The sequence below is a fragment of the Cheilinus undulatus genome, linkage group 5 (assembly GCF_018320785.1).
Source record: "Cheilinus undulatus linkage group 5, ASM1832078v1, whole genome shotgun sequence".
Taxonomy (NCBI): Eukaryota; Metazoa; Chordata; class Actinopteri; order Labriformes; family Labridae; genus Cheilinus; species Cheilinus undulatus.
In genome coordinates this window covers 14,619,653-14,641,503 of record NC_054869.1, presented here as the reverse complement: position 1 = coordinate 14,641,503, position 21,851 = coordinate 14,619,653, and the positions used below count along the sequence as shown (strand labels likewise).

Genomic DNA, 21,851 nt, shown 5'->3' with positions numbered 1-21,851 from the left:
TAGGATAGGATAGGATAGGATAGCATATGATATGATAGGCTACATTGCAATATGATGTAATGCATTTTATGGTCCACATGGGGAAATTTGTCTTGGACTAATTGGTCCAAGTGTTAGGACTTGGACCAAGATTTTTTTAACTTATACATTGGAATTAAGAAATTATAACAACAGGAACAAACACAATCCACATGTAAACAGAAAAACACAAGAATCTATGCTGCACATATCTGTATTTCACAGATCCTAGTAAAACACAACATAAGTTAGAGAAAAGATCGACACAAGGAATTGCAAGGGCACCATGATGATAATGCACAACCCATACAGCCAAAAGAACCACTATTTAGGATTTTGAAAAAGGTGTATATAAATAAGTTTTTTTTTTTTTTTAAGGATAACGTTATAAATAATGTAATTAAATTAAAAAATAGGCTCTAGTCCTGGTGATCAGACATACTAGGAGTAACATGGGGTTTCATGGTCAGAAAAATATATCCCATTTCCATCAATAAAATTAATAAAAGTTATTCTTTATGAATACTGAGGATATCATGACCTACCTGTAAATTAACCTTACTTATTTATTCCTTAAAGTGCCAATAGGTGGTGCTCCAATCACCATAAGTTGCCGGTGACTTCTTGAAGGCTACTTGTGGACAGCCCGAATTCGAGCTCACTTTGTTAGTTTGTTTCTTTATGTAAATGTACGTGCTTGTGTGCGTATGACATCATGACTGGAGTAGAATGCGCATGTGCGAATCACCGTGCGTACGTAAACAGTTCGCGTTTGTGCTAAGTTGGTTGAACGCTAGCTTGTTTAAACAGAAAGGTTGTAAACGGAGAGTTTGGGTTTTAATATACTGGTATATTAAATGGAAAACGTTTAATTTGTCAAGTAAGTACTATTCAAGCTGAACTTTTGAACTGTGTAAACTGTGAAAACTAGGGCTTTGAGTAGCAAACTTTTGCACGAGGGAGCTAAATGTGGTAATGTCTTTACTTTGGTCGATTAAATATTGAATTAAGGTCTTTAACTGTAAGGGAAAGACGTGAGGGGAAAATAACCACTATTGTAATTCTTCCTTAAGAGATAATATTAAGTGAACCAAATAATAGCCCCTCATATCTTCCTCAAGGATCCCCTGATGGAGCGGAAAGAGAGCAATAAAAACGCGCACGGGCATCACCGACGAGTTAAAGCTCATTTCACCGCCCCTGTGGGTCTGCCATATCATCAAAGTTTGTCAGGTAGTCCTGTCCAGAAGCTCCGGCTGGAGGAGAGAAATCACTGCCCCCAGAGCCCAGGAGACACCGGAGAGAGGCTGGATTTAAAACCCGCCCTCTGGAGGGATCTCGTTTCCCCCAAAAACCTCCCATTTTCTCTCTCTCTCTCTCTCTCTCTCTCTCTCACTCTCTCTCTCTCTCTTTCCCTCTGTCCCTCTCTCTTCCTTTACCTTTTATCCCTCGCCTTTCGCCGTCTCCCCCACCACAATAATGGATCTCACGGCGAGATGTTTGCTTCTTCTATCCTGTCTCGGCGTGATATTGGCGATCGATTTGGAGGCGATTGATCCGGGCTACTATGTGGACCCCACTGCCACATCAGAGGCGATCGACTATAAGGATCCCTGTAAAGCTGGTGAGATTTTTTCTCTGTACTACGCTGTGTGATTTACCTTTTTATGAGGAGGCAGAAACATGCCACGAATCTGTTTGTGGAGCTTGCAGGGATCGACCGGAGAGACGCTTTTTAGAGGGATGACAGCACTGGATGTAGTTTTTAAAAGGCTTTAGGGAACATTATGTGCAACTGTTTAGTACTGAGTGGTATAGTTTGTGCAGTTTGAAACATTTCAAGCTGAGTCGCCGAGGATAACCAGGCACAGAGAGTGGCTGCAAGGGTTGTAAGACTGAAAATAAAAGAGGATGAATCTCTGGATGCATTTGTCGAGACTTGAAAAGTTTTTGCTTAAGTTCTGGTAGAAAAGTTAGAGCAGCTATCTGCTGCAAATCCACGTTTAGTCTTTCAAATGTGAGCATGTACCTCCTGCTTCCTGGGAGTGTTTAAGAAAGCCAAACAAAGAAAACCTACAGTTTGATTTTTAAGACTTCTTCTCCCTTTCTGGTTGGTATTTGTCACTGCACAAATAGTCTTTTTTTTTCACCGGCTGTTCACACGGCCACTAAAACAAAGTGGAGGAGGGGAGGGAGAAGAGTACAGTGGAGCTTAGAAATTATGCTCACATTATTCAGCTGGCTGTTGTCTTGTGGTGTAAGGTAGAAAAATGCCTGGATATGCTTCTTTTATTTGGCTCAAGCAAATCTGTATACTTGTCATTGTAATCTTTTTTGTGTGTGTTTGTGTGTGTGTGGACTGTGAACTCACTATCTTGCCAAATCCCTTTGGGGGAGTTTGAACAGATTGTGTTTTCCATCTGGTGAAAGTATTCAGGTTACAGATTCAGAGAGTTGGCGTTAGTCAAAATGACCTCTAAAGTCCTGGAAGTACTTACCGATTTGGCATTTGACAATTTCTGATGTGGCAGCCGAGAAAGAAAAAAACACACGATTCAGCCCTCTGACTCTCTGCTGGGATTTCTTCATCTTCACCCTAAGGACAGAAATAAGTGTCACAGAACCTTTAGGATTGTTGTGATTTCACATAAACATCGCAAAGGTCAGGCTGAAGATGAGCGATGCCCCTCGTAAGAGCCGGTGAAGATGCTGCTTCCTGTTTGCTTTAATTTGACTCATCCGATTGGTCATAGCAGATAGTTTGACATCAGTTGTGTGGATTTAGTGGACATGGACGTGGTGTTCAGACAGAGAAGTAAACTGACAAAGGGTCAGTGATGCTCTGTTTATCTTCGTAAGAGATGTCTCTGACTCAATTTCCACAAAATCATTGATGATGTGACGTCAAGGGGTGCTCATGCCTGGTTATCCTCATTCATAAGTGGTGTTTGTTCATGTCATCGTCATTAGTAACAAACTTTTAGAACTGTCATTTGCATGGCGTGCAGCTTTGTTTATGGTTTCCTCTGAGCACGTCTGCAGACAGGTGGTTGGGAGACGGTCACAAGTACGAACTCCCACTCCGTGAACCCTCCCAGTCTACCGCGCGTCCAACACCCACCTGCTTTTCTCCTTCCTACTGAGCAGTAAAGTGTCCAAGATCTCACAGCTCTCCCTTTTACTCCCTACTCCTCCTCCTCATCCGTTTCAACACACCAATGACTGAATCTTTTACTGCTGTCATCAATAACGAGTATGGGCTTGATGATTCTTGAATGATTGATTCTCTCCTGTTCTTTTCCCCTTCATATCACCGCGCTGACTATTGGATCGCTTTCTTTGGCCTCAAGCTCAGCATTTTTATGTCATGCTGCTTCCGCTCAGGAAAACGCTGACGGCTGTGTGAAGTTTTTCTGAAGGAATTTCATACTTGTCCTCTGCCCTTGCCTCACAGGTCTTTATCTAATGACAGAATTCAGCTGATTAATGACGCAATAATTGTGATAAAAGTGAAAGCAAGAGAGTATTTCTGGGGTGAGCATTGTATTTAGTGTTCTTATTTAATTTGAAATACACTCACCAACTTCATAGCTTCTTTCCACATTGAATATTTGCCTCTCTTCCATAGTTAGAGCCAAATAATCCCTAAAAAATGTTCCCATGTACAAAGGATTAAATAAGTCATCACTACCGCAGACATGATAGAAATGTGCATTGATTGAAGCGAGCAGTGCAATAACACTGAAGTAATGCCATCTATTTAGGAAGTTAACCAGTGGAAAATTCCTGAGTCTGCAGAAATCCAGACTTGGCAGCATCCCAGAAAGTCATTTAGGACTGTAACAGCACGCTGAGATTAGATCCACTCATTTTAAAATGAAAAATGGATGAGAACCAGTCAAGTTCATTGTCTGCTTTGCTTAAATAGTAATTATGAGAGCAGGGACTAGTTCAAGATGTAGAAATGCAATAATTTTTGAGGAGTTCAGTTACAGCACTGCCCCGAGTTTGTTCAAAGTGTTGAATTTGGGATTTTTTTTTTCGGTGAATGAGCTCCTGCGCTGCTGTGGCCGCGGCTGCAGACAGGTCAACCTGAACACAACTTTCTTTTCTTGTCCTCTCTTATGCAAGTGGTTCTCTCGTCTCTCTTGGCTCTTCTCTCCTCTGCTCTGGCATGGCTCTTACACCTTACACAGACTGTAGGTCATTCACCTCGTGCCAGGGGAAAGCACGGCTGGACAGGCCAGTCTGACCGTGCCACAGCAGCTCAGGTGAAGTGAGAGTGGTCCATTCACGAGGTTGCTTCCACGGTGTTCTTCTTGCATGTGGAGGGATCATCACTTTTTAAGAATGACTCATTTTTGAAGCACCTTCAACAGATAACAGATAAGGTAATGCACATCACTCAGGTGGCGTTACAGCAGCAACCCCAAGCAAACTAAAGTAAGACATATTTAAAGCTGGTACTTGGCTGTGCATTTGTCAGTTAACTTAAAACAGCTGGATTTTTTAAAACAGGTTTTCAGAGCTTCTATTTTCTCACGAGCGTGGCGTTTTATTCTCTAAAGTGTCACTCACTTTCTGCTAAGAGCCTCTGAAAAGCCTCTGTGGCAGACTACATTAGGATTATTTGGCAGACAGGCACTTTTGTTGCATGAGAGATTTATAATATGATGTTGAGATGTAAAACAATCCTCTGCTAAAAGCATCAACATGTATTTTTTAACATTAAGCGACTTTAAGTGGGTTTTATTCAACTGTGTATTTTCACTAACTGTCTACTTTCACAGAACTATGAGGTTTGTTTTTTTGTGTCTTTGTTCATTCGACTCTTTAAAGATGGCAGCTGAAAACACCTACCTCCATCCTTTAGTCCTGCTCCAGCTAATGTGATGGGCCTGCCTGTTGAACTTCGTGATTGGGCTTTTAAGCAACACTTAAGGAGCTGCTTTCTTTTATCATGGATCGCGGCTCTATAGGCGAGCCCACGCTGGGTGTTTTTCTTACATTACAGGACCCCTGCCACTTCTCTCTCTGCAGGGTTCAGGTGATTAGGGAGCCGATCTATGGACTGATCTCGCTGCACTAGTTGCAATATGTATGTCGTCAGCGCTAAGTAATAACTAATCTCGCACTGTATTAATACAAGGTCTGGGTGCAGAGTCTAATGCTGTGAGAGAGCTCATTTAAGTGGCTAAAAGGACGCCCTATTAGCCTACAATAATGAGCAGTTTAACAGCCACATCTTCATTACTCACGCTTTGTTTCTTAAAAAAAATCCACCAATGCTGCTTGGCTGTTGGAGATGTTTTTCTGTTTTTCCACCTGTAGTGCATACTTGAGCTTTTTCTTCAGCCACAGATAACTCTTATTTATGGAGGGCTTGAGGTTTGATGAAATCGTCCAGATTTAGCTCATCAGCAACCTCAGTTAAACTTTACTTTGGACATCTGGTCTGAGAAAACCCACTCTTTCCTCACAGCAGACTATATTGGTCTGTGTTAGTCTGCCGTCCAAACCAGAAATAAAAAACTCAGGAGGGTCAAAATTAGTTTTGTCAAAGGTGAAAATCCATGCGGTAGGGTGATAAATTATTTATCTATGTAATGAGCTGAAATGTGGCGTATCGTTGACATTAAAAGAGACAAATGGCTGGCGGGCTGATGAGTCATTACAGGGGGTTTGACTGGCAGTAGGGTATATCAGTAATCAGTGGCACAGATGAGCTAGGAAATCCAATCTGCTAATGGGCTTGATGGAGTGTGAAATGTTGAAGGGGAAGCAGCATCTCGCTGTGTGCCCTTTACATCTGGCTCTCGTTTTGTCAATAAGATTGAAGCTGCCGTGTGTTGACAGTAACTCGATGTCTTGATGAGACTTCAGGCTTTTATCGGAAAATAATTACTCAAATCGCAGCCTGTAGCTTGAGACTTCAGCAAATCCTCTTTTCTAATTATACCTCTTTTTTGAAATGAGCTGAGAGCAGATACCGTTTTTTCTCTCCTGCCTCAGACTCAAATTGCTGCGTGAGGAAATGTCAAGGTAAGCATTTGCAGAAGAAATAACAGCTGTTGTTTTTTTACAAAGGACAGAAGTAGCATATTTACACAGCGAGAGTCCTGCATAATACTATTCATCATTCTTCAGTTTGGATAATGCATTTCATTTTCTTCTCCTAAACACTTTTTTAAGCTAACCAGTTTGAGTTCCTTTTTTAAAATCCAGGTTAAAGTCATAGTGTTTGCAGGGACAATGACTTCAGCAGCCTTCATGCAGGGCTGCCACAGATTGAAGCCTGAAAAGTGATACTTACACTATCATCAAATGGTAATCACCTTAACGCAATACACTATTGGCCTCCATTGGAATTCAAATGCAGCGTTTGTTTCCAAACACAGGCGGGGAAAGGCGGTGCCAGGGTATTGTGATGCATTCCAGGCTTACATATTGGCTGGGCTTTCTCATCCCTCATCATTAGGTCTTCTATAGAGAGAGCTTGTTTGAAACGTCTCTATAAGCACAGCGAGGAGTAAACCGAGGCCTTGCAGCCAAGCTGGCCTTCTAAATATAGTCGGGTGTTAGTGTCTGCGTAGGCTTAGTATTGATGTTTGTGCAGGTTTCAGTGGCAGATGTCGTGGTCTAGTATCCACAGGAGGAGATTTATGGGAATAGTTCAGGAGTATTTGACACCACAGAGGTCGAGGATAGGGCATTACACGAATCAATGGGATTAATTTGATTGAGATCTCATGTGTAATCTGACTGGATAGGCTGATTGATGGGGGCAGTCTGAGATGAGGAGGATTATGATGGTTTAGATTAAGTCCTAAAATTCAATGAAAGAGGAACTGCACATATAAAAGAATTCATAAGAAATTGGCCAATTCTTCAGATGTTATCACATTAATTTGTGTAATTTTTCCACTAAGTGAGTCACACTTCATCTTTAACTGTCAAATTTTAATGTTTTCTGAAAGAAAAATAAGAACTACATCACCACCTAAAAACCTTGCCATGATATAGCTATTCAGTGTGGATGTTTGTGCTGCAGCTGCTGTAATTTAGGTAATGAATAACGTGTGGAACAAGATGAAGCACTGGACTATGGTGATCACTTGCCATCTGCCGCTTTGACAGGATTTTTAATCTACAGTACAACACACCAGTCTCCCTGTCTCATATCAGTACAGCAGTCCGGATCTAGATGAGTTTATCACTTTTCGCCATAGCCTGCCCTCAATCCTAGCCAGGAGTTGTGTACAAAAGAGTCCCTAAAACCGTGTGTCTGTGGATAATTAAAGCCAAGAGACAAGGGGATTAATCCACAATCCCCGCAAGTCTTTCCATAAACCTGCAACAGCGTCTCCGGGGCGACTGCTGTGCCCGGGGGAAATGATTCCTAATGCCGCCTGGCCGTGCATTTGCTCACTTCAATCTCCACTGTTGTCTGAGAACAATGACACTGCGGATTAACCAGCCTGCCTTCAGCACAGCGGTGGAGATTTGGGCAGAGAACAGAGCCCTCTGTGAACCTCATGGGGGTGGGAGAAAGCCTGCACCTCGTTATTTGGCCACAGCCTGCACATAAAACTGTAAATACTCACAAATTGACATCGCATGTGAGAAGAAACCTTGTCCAATTGTTACTTAATTTCTTTTCAGTCTGAATGAAGTAAGAAAGTTCCACAGACATGTTGTGAATAGTTTTTCTGGGCTCTGTCACAACAGAAACTTTGGTTTAATTGTTTTAAGGACTGCCTGTTCTTTTCAGCCTTCGGCACTTCTGAGAATCAATCATAAAAAATGTGGAGATAAAAGAGAAAAATGTCCCTCTGTAGTCCGCCCATCCGTCCTATACTGTGCGACATCTGGAAGCCTCTCCTTATCAGCAGTGTTTTTGGCAGTGGCTGTCAGTGTGAGTGCTGATTGTGAGTGAGTGTGCTGTTTTGTGTCTCAGGGATTTAGTTGGAGGGAATTAGTGTGTTTTGCGAGCACAAATTAGAGGATCCCTCTGACCTCTGGAATTTAAACCTGTCCTCTGTGCGTGCCCTGTCATGCCATCAGTGATCTACACCTTTTTCTTATTGCTGTCATTATCCTGTAATCCCAAACACAGTCGTTCTGCTGTGCAACCTCTACGACCTGCAGGGGTGGAGGACTGGCCTGTGTATACCAAAGCCGACTCCAGATTGTTTCAATAATACTTCTCTAGTGAATAGACATGTATGCGTGCCAAGTATTTTTGTCTTTGTTTCTATTGTGCATTTTATTCCTTTTTGTCTCGTCTTAGACCTCTGTCAAACTTTTACAGCACTGCTGGAGATAAAAGAGCTCTCTGTGGATGTTTTTCTTGCACTCTTAAAAGGGAAAGCAGCTAAAATCAGCCTCAAAGTATAATTTAAAAAAGTTGATCTACGTAGAGCTTGTATGAAACTGACACAATAAAGATTTAGATTCAAATGTTTGACAAATACAAGCACCCTAAATCACTTCCGTTAATTCTACAGTTTAGTGGTTCCCTTGGCTTCTCACCCCTCTGGGTCTGTCTCCCCTCCACCACACTAACCTCCAAACACACATCCAGAAGGCTCTCATTTTCTTTCTGCTCCACATCTGACTTCCTTCTTGGAGCAGAGAGGATGTGCCTTTCTCCTTTCTTCTTCCCTTCCTCTCTTGTTGTCATCTCCTGTTCAGACAGGGATTACAGTGCCACCCTTTTGCCCTTCTTCCCCCACCCCTCTGCTTCTGCCCCCCTCCCCACTTCTGCATACAAACCGGGCTATAAATTCTAGAGACGTGCTGGTGTTAAGAGCCTGTAAAAGTGAGAGGACTCCTTGCTTATCCTCCGTAGAAATGAGGCATATATGGAATCCTATAAAGCACATTCCTCATAAAGTAGGACTGTTTGGTTACTTTTCACTCTCCTTGGCCTCATTAAGGAGCTATTACTTGTTCAAGGTGCCCCATATTTCTCCATGGAGGCTGTATCAGTGTCTTACTGTATCATACATGATTGTTCTCATTAAACATTCAGAGGCGCCAGAGATTTTTTCTTTTTTCTTTTTGGTAACATCTGGATTAAGCATGGTCACATGAATCACATTAGTTGGCAGGGTTTTGAGTTCATACTCTGTTATTGTCCAAGCATTCATGTGCAGTATGTTGCTTATTTTTATTTAAATGGACAGAATGTTAAAAGGAACAGACTCGGTAAAGAAATGAAGTTTATTTATGTATGTGTGTTACATGCTCTGTGTTGTCTGCAAGAGCTTTGACCCGGTCTCCATGCAGCCTTACTCTGTCTGAGCGGCAGGAAACCCCTGAGGGAACTGGGACTTCTCACACTGATGCTCCATATTGAGCAGTTTCCTAGCAGTCGTCTGACATGTGCCATCTCTGTTTGTCTGTTTCAGCTGCCTTTCTGGGAGACATTGCTCTGGATGAGGAGGACCTGCGGTTGTTCAGAGTGGACAGAGTCATAGATTTGGCTCAGAGGACTGTCCACATAGTAAATCACACAGACACAGGTAACAACACTGCTTCAAAGATCACAAAAAATCCACATCAGTCAGTGTGTTCACATGCAGTCAGACAAAGTTGAATTAAGGTGTCAGTCAAGCGAAAACTGGATGTTTAAAATGCATGGTAATGTGTTAGCCTGACTGAAATTGTGCTTAATGGAATATCTTCAAGTCAGTCTTAAGCTGTTTGAATAGATTTCATTCTCACCTTTAAACAGACCAGACTGGACTAGGGTTGTGTCCAGAATCACACACTCATTCACTACTCCCCTCAAAGTGAGCTGGCTATAGTGGAATTAATAGTGCGTTCATCTGCAAAAAACAAATCATAGCTGTCAAACTACAGCCAGGGATCAAAAAATAACTGTAGAATTTTTCTGGAAATTCACATTAAAAACAATACTGAAACATATTTTTATGTCATAAATCTTTTGTTTGTGCAACAGTGACTTCATGTCAATAATCATCTTAAGGAAAAACGTACAGATTTTGGTAAAATGCCTCAAAGTGTTATCCTGTTGTGTTTTTATCTTCTATATTCTATACATTGTCATGCTTCTCTTGTCAGTCTGTCATGTGTTTGATCAGTCGTATGTCCATTACCACTCATTAAAGCTTTAAACCACAATGCATTATGGGAAATATTGCTTGGATAGTGACCATTAGTTGTTCACTACATTTCAAAGTGTTTTGTGGGATATAATGAATGCACTATTGCAGTGGTTCTCAACTTAAAACTGGGTCGCTAAGCTCTTTCCAGTGGGTCATGAATGTGTGCCAAGGGAAAAAAATGTCGAAAAAGTATTTGTAAAGAAGCCCCAAGTCAGTATATAGCAAATGAACACAGCTGTTTTTCCCAAGTTAAGTTTAAGTCAATTCGGAAATTCACAAATTTCACCAAATGTCTTGGGGGAAAAAAGTAAAAGGGATGTATGCATGCATGTCTCTCTGTAATGTACTTTGCTTTTTTATGTTTCGTCTTTTCTCTTTGTTCAATTGTGTTTTGATCCATTTGGGGACCAAAGTACAATATTTTTCTTTAAATAAATTAGAGCAGTTGGAAATTTTTCAAAATTTGGAAGAGTTGGTAGATCCTGATATCTGACCAGTTGAAAACCACTGCGCTATATGGTATAAAAATGCTCACTCCACTTATGAATTGAGGTATCCACTGCAAATATTGCAGTGCAAAGTTGATATGGTGTGTATTTACAGACTAGGTGTTTTGAGAAAGCTCAGCACTCTGTGTTGACCTTTGACCTGGAAGTTAAATTGCATAAATTTTAGTAGGTCGTGTCGTCATCAGCCTCAGTTTTCATCATAATCTGGCAGTATGGCACTAATCTCTTTGTACCAAAAGTAAACCAGAGTGTGTACAAAATGTGCAGAGCTGTAAAGTTTGTCCATGTTTTCATTGATCAACAAACAACCAGTTATTTTATTCCTCGTCAAACAGGAAAAAAGGTCTATTGTAAGGAAGTTAAAGGGGATATATTGCTTTCTAATGTAGTGGAGGGGGACATGCTTCAGTTAATAAATCAATTTTCTTGCTGTGCATGTATGTATACTGTGACAAGGACAGTCATCCAGTCAAACTGCCAAACTAAGTTTTCACAATAGCTTGACTTCATTAGGCAGGTAAACTACAGGTCAAAGATTTGGGTATGCACAATATTAATTTTTTTTTTGCCGATGTGCTGGTATTTAGAGATGTATTTCAGCCAATAACATTATTGATACAAATATTTAAATATGTATTTCAGACCTAAAACTTGAGCCCTTACAATGTTTCTTAAAGCTTAAGAATGAAAAAGAAACCAATTCAATCCTGAGAACCCAGATACCTCACCTCAAAACCAGCCAAGTAGTCTTTGGTCAAAAAAACTCACCTCCTCCAGCTGATTGTAAGGGATCAGAAGATCCTTCATTGTGGTGCGGTTAGAAAGATTTTAGACAAAGAGAGAGGATGCACTGATGTACAAAGTTATGAAAAGGGAAGCACCCAGTGTGTTGCTCTGTGCAGTTTCTCATGTTGACAGATCTAGTGCAAATTTTCTCATTTTGCTTTATTTTTCAATTCATACAGTTTTACCTTTGTCTCATTAAGTTCATGTTTGTTTAGTGTAATTAATATACATTGGTTCTGAATATTGGTTTCCCGAACAACCAAAAAACCTGTATTGGTATCAGCTCTAAAAAACTTATCAGACAATAAGTCGTTGGATTTTGGAAAAACTGAAATAAAACTTGGAAAATGTGTCCTGTTGACGGAAATTCTCGATTAAAATTGATTTGAGCTGTCAAACCGCTTGTATCTCTATGACAGCCAGAATTTGCACCTGTCAAATCACAACTTTAAGTTTTTCATGAGCTCCCCTTAAATCCTAACAGCTGTAATTCTATTTCTGCACATTGCTACAGCTGTACCATCATGTTCAGCAGTAATTGACGGGCTTTGTCAGGTAAAACATTCTTAAAATGAAAAGCAATACTTAAGCAACAGCTGTGAGTCAACAGAAACCAATAGTCTCCACAATCCTATAAAGTATAGGTGAGCATGAACCAACATGAGTGTGCATGTCGCTGTCGGTGTCTGAATGGTTTCAGTTTGTTTTTTTTCAGTAGATTTAATGAGCATGTTGAGGTAGAGGGAGAATTTGGAGGATTAAAAATACATTTGATCTTCACTTAAACTATCAACGTTGTAAGATCGATTGCAGACTAAATATTGGCCTCTAGAGCAGGGATTTAAGAGGAGGCTCAAGGCATCAGACTGTGCATGCAATTATCTATGAATATTCTTTTTTTTTTCTTTAAAATACACAACTAATGCACAGGGGCTGAAAGGAATTTCACTTTGATCCCATTTCTTCACCTTGCCTAATCTTCCACACCTTAATCAGTCGGTTAAATAAATAAAGCTAACAATAATAATAATATTAATAAAATCTTTCTCCCTTAGAGCGTTCTCTGTACCAGTAAGAATGAAGGTTGCAGATTTAATCATGTTATTGTAATTAACACATCTTCCACAAGTTTTGTCTCCCCAGCACTCTTTCTTATCAGTTAGCCAAGGAGATTTGGCTGTTATCAGTCTTTTCCTCAACACATGCACAAGTGTGGAAGTGCTAATTGATCTCTGCAGGCTGCTAAGATTTACTCCTGCAAGCTGGGATTCAACAGAACACATTGTTCAAGGGAAAAAAAAAAAACAGCAAAGCGTGGCTTACAACTTAATCAAATTTAGTTTTAAATAAGTAGAGGGGTGGTAGTGTAATGGAACAGCAACCTTTGTGCTGAATGTACTGAAACCAGATGTACTTGTTTTTTTTTCGTTTCTACAGCCGTACTTATAGGATAAAGAAGTACTTTATTGTGAAACCGGCATGTTTTGGCTCGTGGGCTTCATCAGGGTCATCCAGGTGAAGTTTTACAATAAAGATTTTCTTTATACCAGCGGAACAACTCGGACTACTTTACTTTGCTATGCACTTTCAAAGTCCTATGTGGAAGAATAAACACTCTGCTATTTCTGCAGCGATAACATGAAAGTCTGCAATGTATCAGAGATAATGAGTAACTGAAGTGGTGAAGAAAATGCTAATTGAATCATTTAATTAACTCTGATCCTGGGTAAGGCGTCTGTGTGTCACTGTGATTGTGCAAGCTCTCATCGACGTGAAGCACTGACAGATTTATTTACTTGAGTACCTTCAGACAGAGTGGAATCAGATGTTTGAGTCTTTATGTGGAAAATACTTGCAGCTGCCAATGCCTCTAAGCATATGAAATTGTTTATCTATATCCTTATTATTTAGTAAAATGAAAGAAACAAATGAAAGGTACATTTTTAAGACTTAAAAACAGGAATCTTTCCAAACACTGATTAAATCCTTGCTCTGGAGGAACAGAATCTAAAGTTTTAAGCAGTTTTCTCTCTGAGAAAAATATTTACACGTCTACATTTCCTAAGAAAGGATGATGTAATGCAGCATACATAACCAGAAGTTTATTTCCTTTAAAGGTCAGAAGCCTTACATGTTTACAGCACTATTCCTAGCCTGTGGTTGAAGGGACATGTTGATGGTGTCTTACAATATTTCATCATATTTTCTGCTGAAAGTGGATATTTCTGCAGGAAATAGCATGCTGAGGCATCAATTCTCTGGGATGCAATCCTATATGATATGGTTCACAAATGCTTGTTTGACATTTTAGCTCTTTGCAAATAACAAGACACAATGAAATGTCTGTCTTATTATTTATCGACCCGATGCTCGACAAAAAGAGCTTGTTTAAACTCCAATATTTCTCTGGATGAAACCTTCCTTTAGCTTCGAGGCTGCATTTCTCACATAACCAGTTTTTAAAAAGTCAAAACCGGTTTTAAATTTGGGATGTTCAGTCTTTCCTTTAACTGTTCAAACGTTTCTGTAAAGTGAGTTCATATTCGAAGGAGCTGAATTAGCAGTAATAATAATTGCTTCATTACAAGTTCTCCCTGTTCTGCAGCCTAATGAGGAACAGTGCAGTGATTATGCTATGTGTGTTTCACATATGGATGTTTCTTATAATAATCACCAGGTTTAGGTAGGAGCTTAGTCTCCATGGTTACTCTGCATTAATGTGCGTTTGAGTGACAGTAAAATTATGAAACTAATTTAAAAGAAGAAAGGAATAAGCTTCAGTAAAATCCCTTGGTGCAAAATAGGATGAACTCTGTTATTTGAACAAATGTCTCTTTAAGGGACTGAATGTAATTTCCTAAATGAGACTTAATAATGAGAATTGCTGAACGTCTTCTAGTTTTAGGATAAAAAGTGTCTTTTGTCCTCTGGGGAGCTGTGATAGTGTGAAGCATATTTGCTCATATTGAAAGGGGTGGTGAAACATTTGCTGTGTCAGAGAGAAATTAAATTGTGCTTGTTGCTAAAATTGTTTTCATGATTTTCAGGATCAACAAATCAGAGTTCCCAAAACAGGCAGGGTTCACATCGCAGGAAAAGAGCCGCCACCTCCAGACCTGAACGTGTTTGGCCTGAAGGTGTCATTCCCTATGTCATCAGCGGGAACTTCAGTGGTATGTAACACTTATTTGACTTGTCCTTCTTATAAGAAAAAATCACAAACAAAGTTTAAATGGACAGAGAACTGGTACCCCCACATACAGAGGCTTCATATTGGCTGCAGGTTCAGTTTTGTCTCAGCCCTTCTCCCCACATTTCCTCCCTCTCTCCAGCTTTCCAGTCAATAAAGGCAAAACAGCCAAATACAAGGTATGGCTATTAAAAAAGGAGGTTAATGCTGTTAAAGAATTTTTTTTAAACAAACATTTTTCAGTGTCTTTCTCCTTCAATAAACTCCCCCCCTGCATTAACACACGCTGCATTCAGGTCTTGCACTGATCAAAGCAGTGAAGTAGGTTTTCTTCAGACAGTCGTCTCAGAATGTCTGTTGCTCTTTCTTAACTAAACTTCTATACTGACTCAAACCGTGCTCCTTTGAGATTCTCAAACTTTTGGGTGTTAAGGACCCCTTACAGGGCAGAAAGTTTTACAAGGACCCCCAAATAACCCTCACGCTGATTAAAGATATGTTAACTATATGGCAGCATAGCCATATTTACTCCTAGATGCTGTGTTTTAAACTCTTCAACCTAAATACAAGCGCTTGTCCAGTTGAGTGTGGCTTCTTACTTTTTGCGATCCTTTGAGCAGCCAAATAAGAAGTGCTCTTTGTTTTTTCTGAGGTTGCGGTCAGGTTCACCATTCGTGTTTTCTAGCAATATGTATTCCTCACCCTTTCATCTGAAAAATCTTTTATTTTGTCCTTAACCTCTGCATGCTTTGTTATCAGTTGATGCGTTAGATTGGCGGGCTCCATGGCTTCACATAAAGACACACAACACATTTTGGTCTCTGTTCTCAATAAAACCAAACTCCAGATAGCTGTCATCATATTTTCTTAGTGTAGCTGGTCTGGACAAGCATCACTTGATGAAGTGGACACGCTTAAATATTTATCCATTGTTGCTAGCTGGACCTGCACACCAAATAACCTATATCCATCTGGTAAACTTTCCATAGATGGCATTTGGGAAAGGGCGGAGCCTTTGAAAAAAATCTCGGAGGGTGATTGGATGAACGTTCTGTCTGTCACATCTTTACAGGCCAATCAGAGCAACAAAACACGTGACGTCGTAGCCCCAAACCGAGGTGCGCCACTTCTGACGAGTAAACTCCATAGATAGCTGCATAACGCGAACCATGGTAACTGTAGACAAGTCAATACACAACTTTTATTGTTTTTGGAAAGAAAAAAACTCAGTGCTGTTCTTTGTTCTTCTTTTAACAAAGAAATATCGTCAAGTTCTGATAAAACTGGAGCTTTAGCAGCATCCACGCTAATCTCTTCCGCCACAATTGCACCAGTCTCTTCTCGCTGCTTGCATGTGTCACCACTCAGTCGCGCCTGAAAGTGCTGCTCCTCGATGCTGATTGGTCCTGTCACTTTCTAACCGGGCCCAAATGGTTCACATGGGAGCTTTGCAAGATGGTTTTGCCAGTAAGAAACATGGAAACGGGCGTATCCATCTGCTTTGCAGGGTTACACACCAAATGCATCCTGGGCAAAGTGACTGATGCGTGACGAGTGATAGATTTACATTATATGTCACAATCATATCTGAGTTTTTATTGGCCCAAAGCTGGCTTATGTGGGAGTCTTTGGTTAAGTATAGTTGTTTATGGCACTGTGGTCCCTATATTTATTTGCTTTTTAACGACATGGTATTATTTTAATATTTTTTTTATTATTATTTTACGGAGCCCAGAGTGAGAATTACTGCCTTTGAGCACAGAATTGATCTTAGGAAAAAGGAAAAGTCACACAGTGCTAGATCAGGTGAGTAGGGAGAGTGATCAAGCGCTTTGATTTGTTGTTGGGACAGAAACTGCTTTACTGTGAGTGCAGCATGAGCTTGCGCGTTGTCTTGATGAAGAATGAAACCATTTCTCCACAATACCTCAGATTTTTCTCACAGTTTTCCTAGAACCTGTTTGTAATACTTTTGATTTACCGTTTACCCTCCTGGAACCCACTCCTTCAAAATTACACAGATAATGCCAAAGAAAACATTCAACATGGCCTTGAATTTGGACTTCTCAAACGTAGGTGAGGGTGGTGTTTTCCAATGCATTGACTGTCATTTTGTCTCGGTATCGTATTGGAAGAGCCAAGTTTGGTTGCATGTTATCACTCCTAAAATATGGGTTCTCTTCAGTTTGTTCCAAAATGTCTCCACAAATTTGCTTGTTTTTTTCCTTTTGATCAGGATTCAGAAGTTTTGGGACAACTTTGGCACACATTTTTTTTCATGTTCAAATTTTTGTGCTAAATTTGCTGATCTGTCTCTTTATTAGTGGAGACCTTTTCTGCTATAATTCCTATACTGAGTCGTTTATCATTTTCAACAATTTGTTTAATTTGTTGAATGTTTTAAGAAGTTTTTGATGTGCATGGGCGCCCAGAACGTTCATCGTCTTGGACATCCTCTCTGCCTTCACAAAATCTCTTGCTCCATTCAAACACACATGTACGTGACACGCAGTGTTCTCCATACACCTCAGTTAATGTAGGAAATGATTCGGCTACTGTTTTGTCCAATTTCACTGAAGAATTCAAGTGAATGTGTTCCTCAACTTTTAAGCAAATCATTTTCACCTGAGCAAAAACACGTGTGCTTTGATCAGTAGCTAGTAGTGAACTAAAGACATCACTTATGCGAAACTTAGAGCAGTTGTGCATAAAAACACAACCTTAAATATAAAACATTCAGTGTGACTGTGTGGTTTTATCCTTTTAAGTGCAGTCTCATTATTTAATAGCCACACCTTGTATAATCTCATAAAAGAACAAACATGCAATCTAATGTGTCATGGATAATCAAAAGTCTGCTTTTATATCTTTAAAAGGTCTGTAGTGTTCTAACATTCTTGTGCTTGAAATATATAAGTATAAAAAAATATAAAGTTATGCCATTTTAAAAGTTGAAGTTGCAGAAAAACTTAAGAGCTGAGGCATCAGCTTTTCCTGAAACTTAATAATTCCTAGAATGAAATGAGAAATGAAGAAATACACAGCAGCAACATCAGCTGGTTATGTCATCTTGTAAGAAACTATGATAGGAGCTGTGCTGGGTAATTGCAAAAAAAGCCAGAAAAGCTTTTCCGTCTTTATTTAAAAAGTAAGTCTTATTGGACGATAATTATAGAAATTGTTAACACTGTGATTGTGCAAATCTAATCAAAACTTTATTACCAGTCCTTGCCCAGCCGCCTGCTTCTCCATCCATCTCCTCTTTTCAAATAATTGATGTGTTTGTGTTTGTTTGTGTCAGCTCCACTGATCTTACCCTCGCTCTCTCATCCTTTCAGGCAGCCAGCGGGCGATTTTCCGTCAGGCCATGCGGCACTGGGAGAAGCACACCTGCGTGACCTTTATAGAGAGGACGCAGGAGGAGAGCTATATTGTCTTCACATACCGACCATGTGGGTGAGTCAGTGGGGTTTTTAGCTCCCACATGAAAAAGCAGAACAATGGTCAGCCTCAGTCAAGCCTTCGTTATCTACAGCTAATTATTTAGTGCCTTTTTGCTCTTCCTTGCTACCCGCTCAGCAGCCTTTCACCATTGTTCGTTCCCTCTGTCCGCAGCCTCTGTACAAGTTGTTATTTCAGCCCCCTGCAGGTCCTGAGAGAGGCGACGCAGCCATTCAGTGGTCAGGAACGTCTCCTGTGCCAAATCATCACTCTTCATCCGTCACTGACCACTTGTGTCATGCTTGATGTACAGAACTGCACCCAAGAGAGAGACTTCTTCAGCCTCTCTGTAACCCTGTTCACTGCTGAAGTCGGACTCAGTGTCCACTCAGCATTTTCTCTCAAACACTCACTCAGGGGAAGCTCTGGTTGTGGCTCTTGGTGTTGCTAAGCGACAATTGACAATCCGTTTGGACATTGAGAGCTCTGTTTGTTTAATGATAAAATATTTTTAGATAAAAGCATTTGGCACACACAAACCAGAACATCCTTTTAATTTTAGGTTCTGAGCGGAAAAGAGGCCAGAGCTATTAGAGAGAGTATTAGAGAGGTTCCCAGGGGACAGACAATCCTAAAATGTTCCCATATTTCAACCTCACACAGATTTAGACTCACAAGCTGGAACTATTATGTCATTACACACAATGTACCTCTCCCACTGATATGCATCATTCAAAACAAACAGCTTAAGAGAAAGCGGATGCAGCTCATGATACCAAACTTTTTATCCAGCCAACTGTTGATAGCCATTTTTAGCTTGGCCTCCAGAGCAACAGGGATGACATTATCCACGCAGGCGGCAGCGGTTAGCAGTGGGAATGCTCAGCTCTGCTGCATATTCAGCAGGCCCCCATCTGTCCTGTGCAAAGTTCAAGGCGTGTCTCAGGAGAGCCTGGCCGGGCTCACAGTAATTAGAGAGCGGCTGTCTGGCCCACAGGGCAGCGATGTGTGTGCCCGTCCTCCACACTCCCACACTGAACCTTTCATGTCACGCTGAGATGGAGCGCTGCAGTCATCCAGCCTCCACCATCACTCTCAGCATTTGCATTGGCAGGCAGATGAATGAATGTCACTGCTGTATGTGTGGATGGCAGGTCGCCTCGTTTAGCTCTCCTGTAAAACAGACCAGAGGCTGTTAAGATAATGCCGTTCTCATTACAAGAGCTGTTATATATGAGCAGAGCAGGATGAAATATAGGCCAGTAGACATTATAGACCCAGAGACACATTCCTTCTTCTTTTCCCCTGGGAAACATGACTTTTTCTGGCCTCATGCTGTACTTTCCACTCCCTTGTTGGTGTTTTTTTAATTTACTAAGACATGAAGTCTAGTCGCTATACTATGGCTTTGTTAACACTGCCTCTTTGTTTGTGTCTGTCTGCTAAATCACAGGTGCTGCTCCTATGTGGGTCGACGTGGAGGGGGCCCTCAAGCTATATCCATCGGAAAAAACTGTGACAAGTTTGGCATTGTGGTGCACGAGCTGGGTCATGTCATCGGATTTTGGCATGAACACACGCGGCCCGACCGGGACGAACACGTCAGCATTATCAGGGACAACATTCAACCAGGTAGGAGCGAAAGTCTCTCAGCAATAAAGATGGAGTAAGAGACAAAATAATAAAAGCACACACAGAATGGTGAGCTAGTTTACGCTTATGCTCGGCCTGCAGGATTCTATTAAACCAGATGTTTTTAGAGCTACAACACAGTATCAGCGCCCGATGCTTAAATCTAAAACCTTTATCATCCTAAAGAGCCTGAAAAATCTCTGGCTTTGTCTTGCACTAATGCAGGTGGCTTATTGGTATCTGTAGCCTCATTGTGTGATTCAGACGGAGTAAAACTGAATTCACCTTTGACTCACATACATAAGGTTGCACGATATGACTCAGCTACATGTTCCAACTGTTCTTCTCCCTGCTTCCTCTCACAGGGCAGGAGTATAACTTTCTGAAGATGGAACCGGGGGAGGTGGACTCTTTGGGAGAAGTCTATGACTTCGACAGTATCATGCACTATGCCAGGAATACATTCTCCAGGTAGGAGCCCAGCCAAGTTCCACTGCATGCACTCCAGACTTTGAAAAATGGTGTTAGATTAAGTCACGCCAAGCGGTTTCCTGCTCTAGTGTAACCTTTCAACCCATCTTGTTGTTTTCCATTTCAGCTGATAGTCCTTATTTCATCATTTTATGACGATATTGATCTGTAATGCACCAGGTCTGCGTCTTTGGGCAGATGTGGAGCAATGTGGCAGGATTCCTAAAGCTTAAGAAGAAAGAATGAAACGCTTAATTCCCCTCAATAATAAATCACTAGAAGACTAACATGTAGCCTGAGGACACAAAGATAGAAAAGGCTTACTGTTCCTTGAACGTCTGTCTTGGATGTGAATTGTTTCCCCACTATCAGAGTTTAAGTACAAAGAGAAGGAAATGGGTTTCTTGGGAAAAGGAGGGTCTTTAGTGGGTATTTATAATGTTTCTGCTACAAAAGCTTTATTTCTAACTAAAGGCTCTCCTTCCCTTTTCAAAGTTCCTCTTGGCTGAAAAGTTATTTAACAGTCCTTGCTCACATTACATGGGATTTTATTAGACAGGGGAACACTTATGTGATTTATGTAACATTTGGACAAGATCAAAATTCTTATTGCTGTGTTGGGATGAATGAGGAGGGTAAAAAAAATATTAAACTTGTAGCAAGAAATCTGAATAGTCCATTTCACCTCTGGGTGTTTGTTTTATAGGCTTTGCTTGCATCCTGACTAATATCTTTTACACTTTACAGTCTCACTCAGCTATCAAAAGCGCTGAACTTTGTGTCAAAATAACAAAAATCTAACACCTCTGACAAACATCAATTGCTTTTCTACTATGAATTCTTCTTAGAAGCGAAAGCCAAGTCTTTGTAACCATAGTGAAAGTGCCAGCTCCTTCCCACAGCCTGTTCAAATTAAGGCCCTTCTCCTCGATTCCTGCTGGTTTTGCAGCAGCAGCAGTTGTAGTAAAGCAGCACCAGTCGTGGCCCTGCTGCTGAGCTAGCTCCACTTACAGTAGCCCTGATCATCACAACATAATTTCTGCACACCACCTTCAAGGCTATGTGAAGCTTCTAGTAAAAGTTGTGCCTCAAACTATGAACCAGCTCATTATGCTCCTAATGGCCCTTTGAAGAGGCTTTGATGGTTGGAAGAATCATGTTCACCCGAGGGCGCTGCAGAGGCTCGTAGATTATTTCCTACGCCTGCTGCTAAGCTTTCATAGCACCTTCATAGCACTCAGGTGTTATAATAAATAGCTTCTGCTGCACTATTTAGGTCATCCCCTGAGAATCTCCTACGTATGGTGAGGAACAGACAAGTGAGAGTTTGTAATGCTCCCCTGGCTTTGCAAAAAGATTCACATGGCTTTAAACCTGTGTGTCGTCTTAGGCTTTGGGCAGTAGATAAATAAATAAACAACAATGGCTGAACTGTGGAGACCCGTGTGTAGCCAAATTTGGTATTGAAATGTTGGACAGTGGAAACAAGCAGCATAGAGGGACTTCTGTAAGTAAAAACAGAGCTGTGAATGTGTCATACTGATGATGGCGCTTAATTTTTGTGCCAGCTGACCTCATTCAGTACTCCCTGACGGGTGCTACAGGAAGTCCCTCCAGATGTTGTGCTGTCATGCAGCGCTACTCACCAGAAAAAAACCTGTGTCGTGTGGG

At 40.8% G+C, this 21,851-nt stretch overlaps 1 protein-coding gene across 1 annotated transcript in view; it reads left to right on the top strand.

The window, feature by feature from the left end:
* The first annotated feature begins 777 nt into the window (after positions 1 to 777).
* Positions 778 to 21,851, top strand: part of bmp1a (bone morphogenetic protein 1a) — a 43,082-nt gene continuing 22,008 nt past the window's right edge. Inside the window, exons 1-7 of the mRNA XM_041787160.1 lie at positions 778 to 898; positions 1,140 to 1,642; positions 9,432 to 9,545; positions 14,494 to 14,619; positions 17,975 to 18,092; positions 19,531 to 19,709; positions 20,075 to 20,180. Of these exons, the coding sequence (XP_041643094.1) occupies positions 1,498 to 1,642; positions 9,432 to 9,545; positions 14,494 to 14,619; positions 17,975 to 18,092; positions 19,531 to 19,709; positions 20,075 to 20,180 (788 nt within the window). The 5' untranslated portion in view covers positions 778 to 898; positions 1,140 to 1,497. The remainder of the gene's footprint in view (positions 899 to 1,139; positions 1,643 to 9,431; positions 9,546 to 14,493; positions 14,620 to 17,974; positions 18,093 to 19,530; positions 19,710 to 20,074; positions 20,181 to 21,851) is intronic.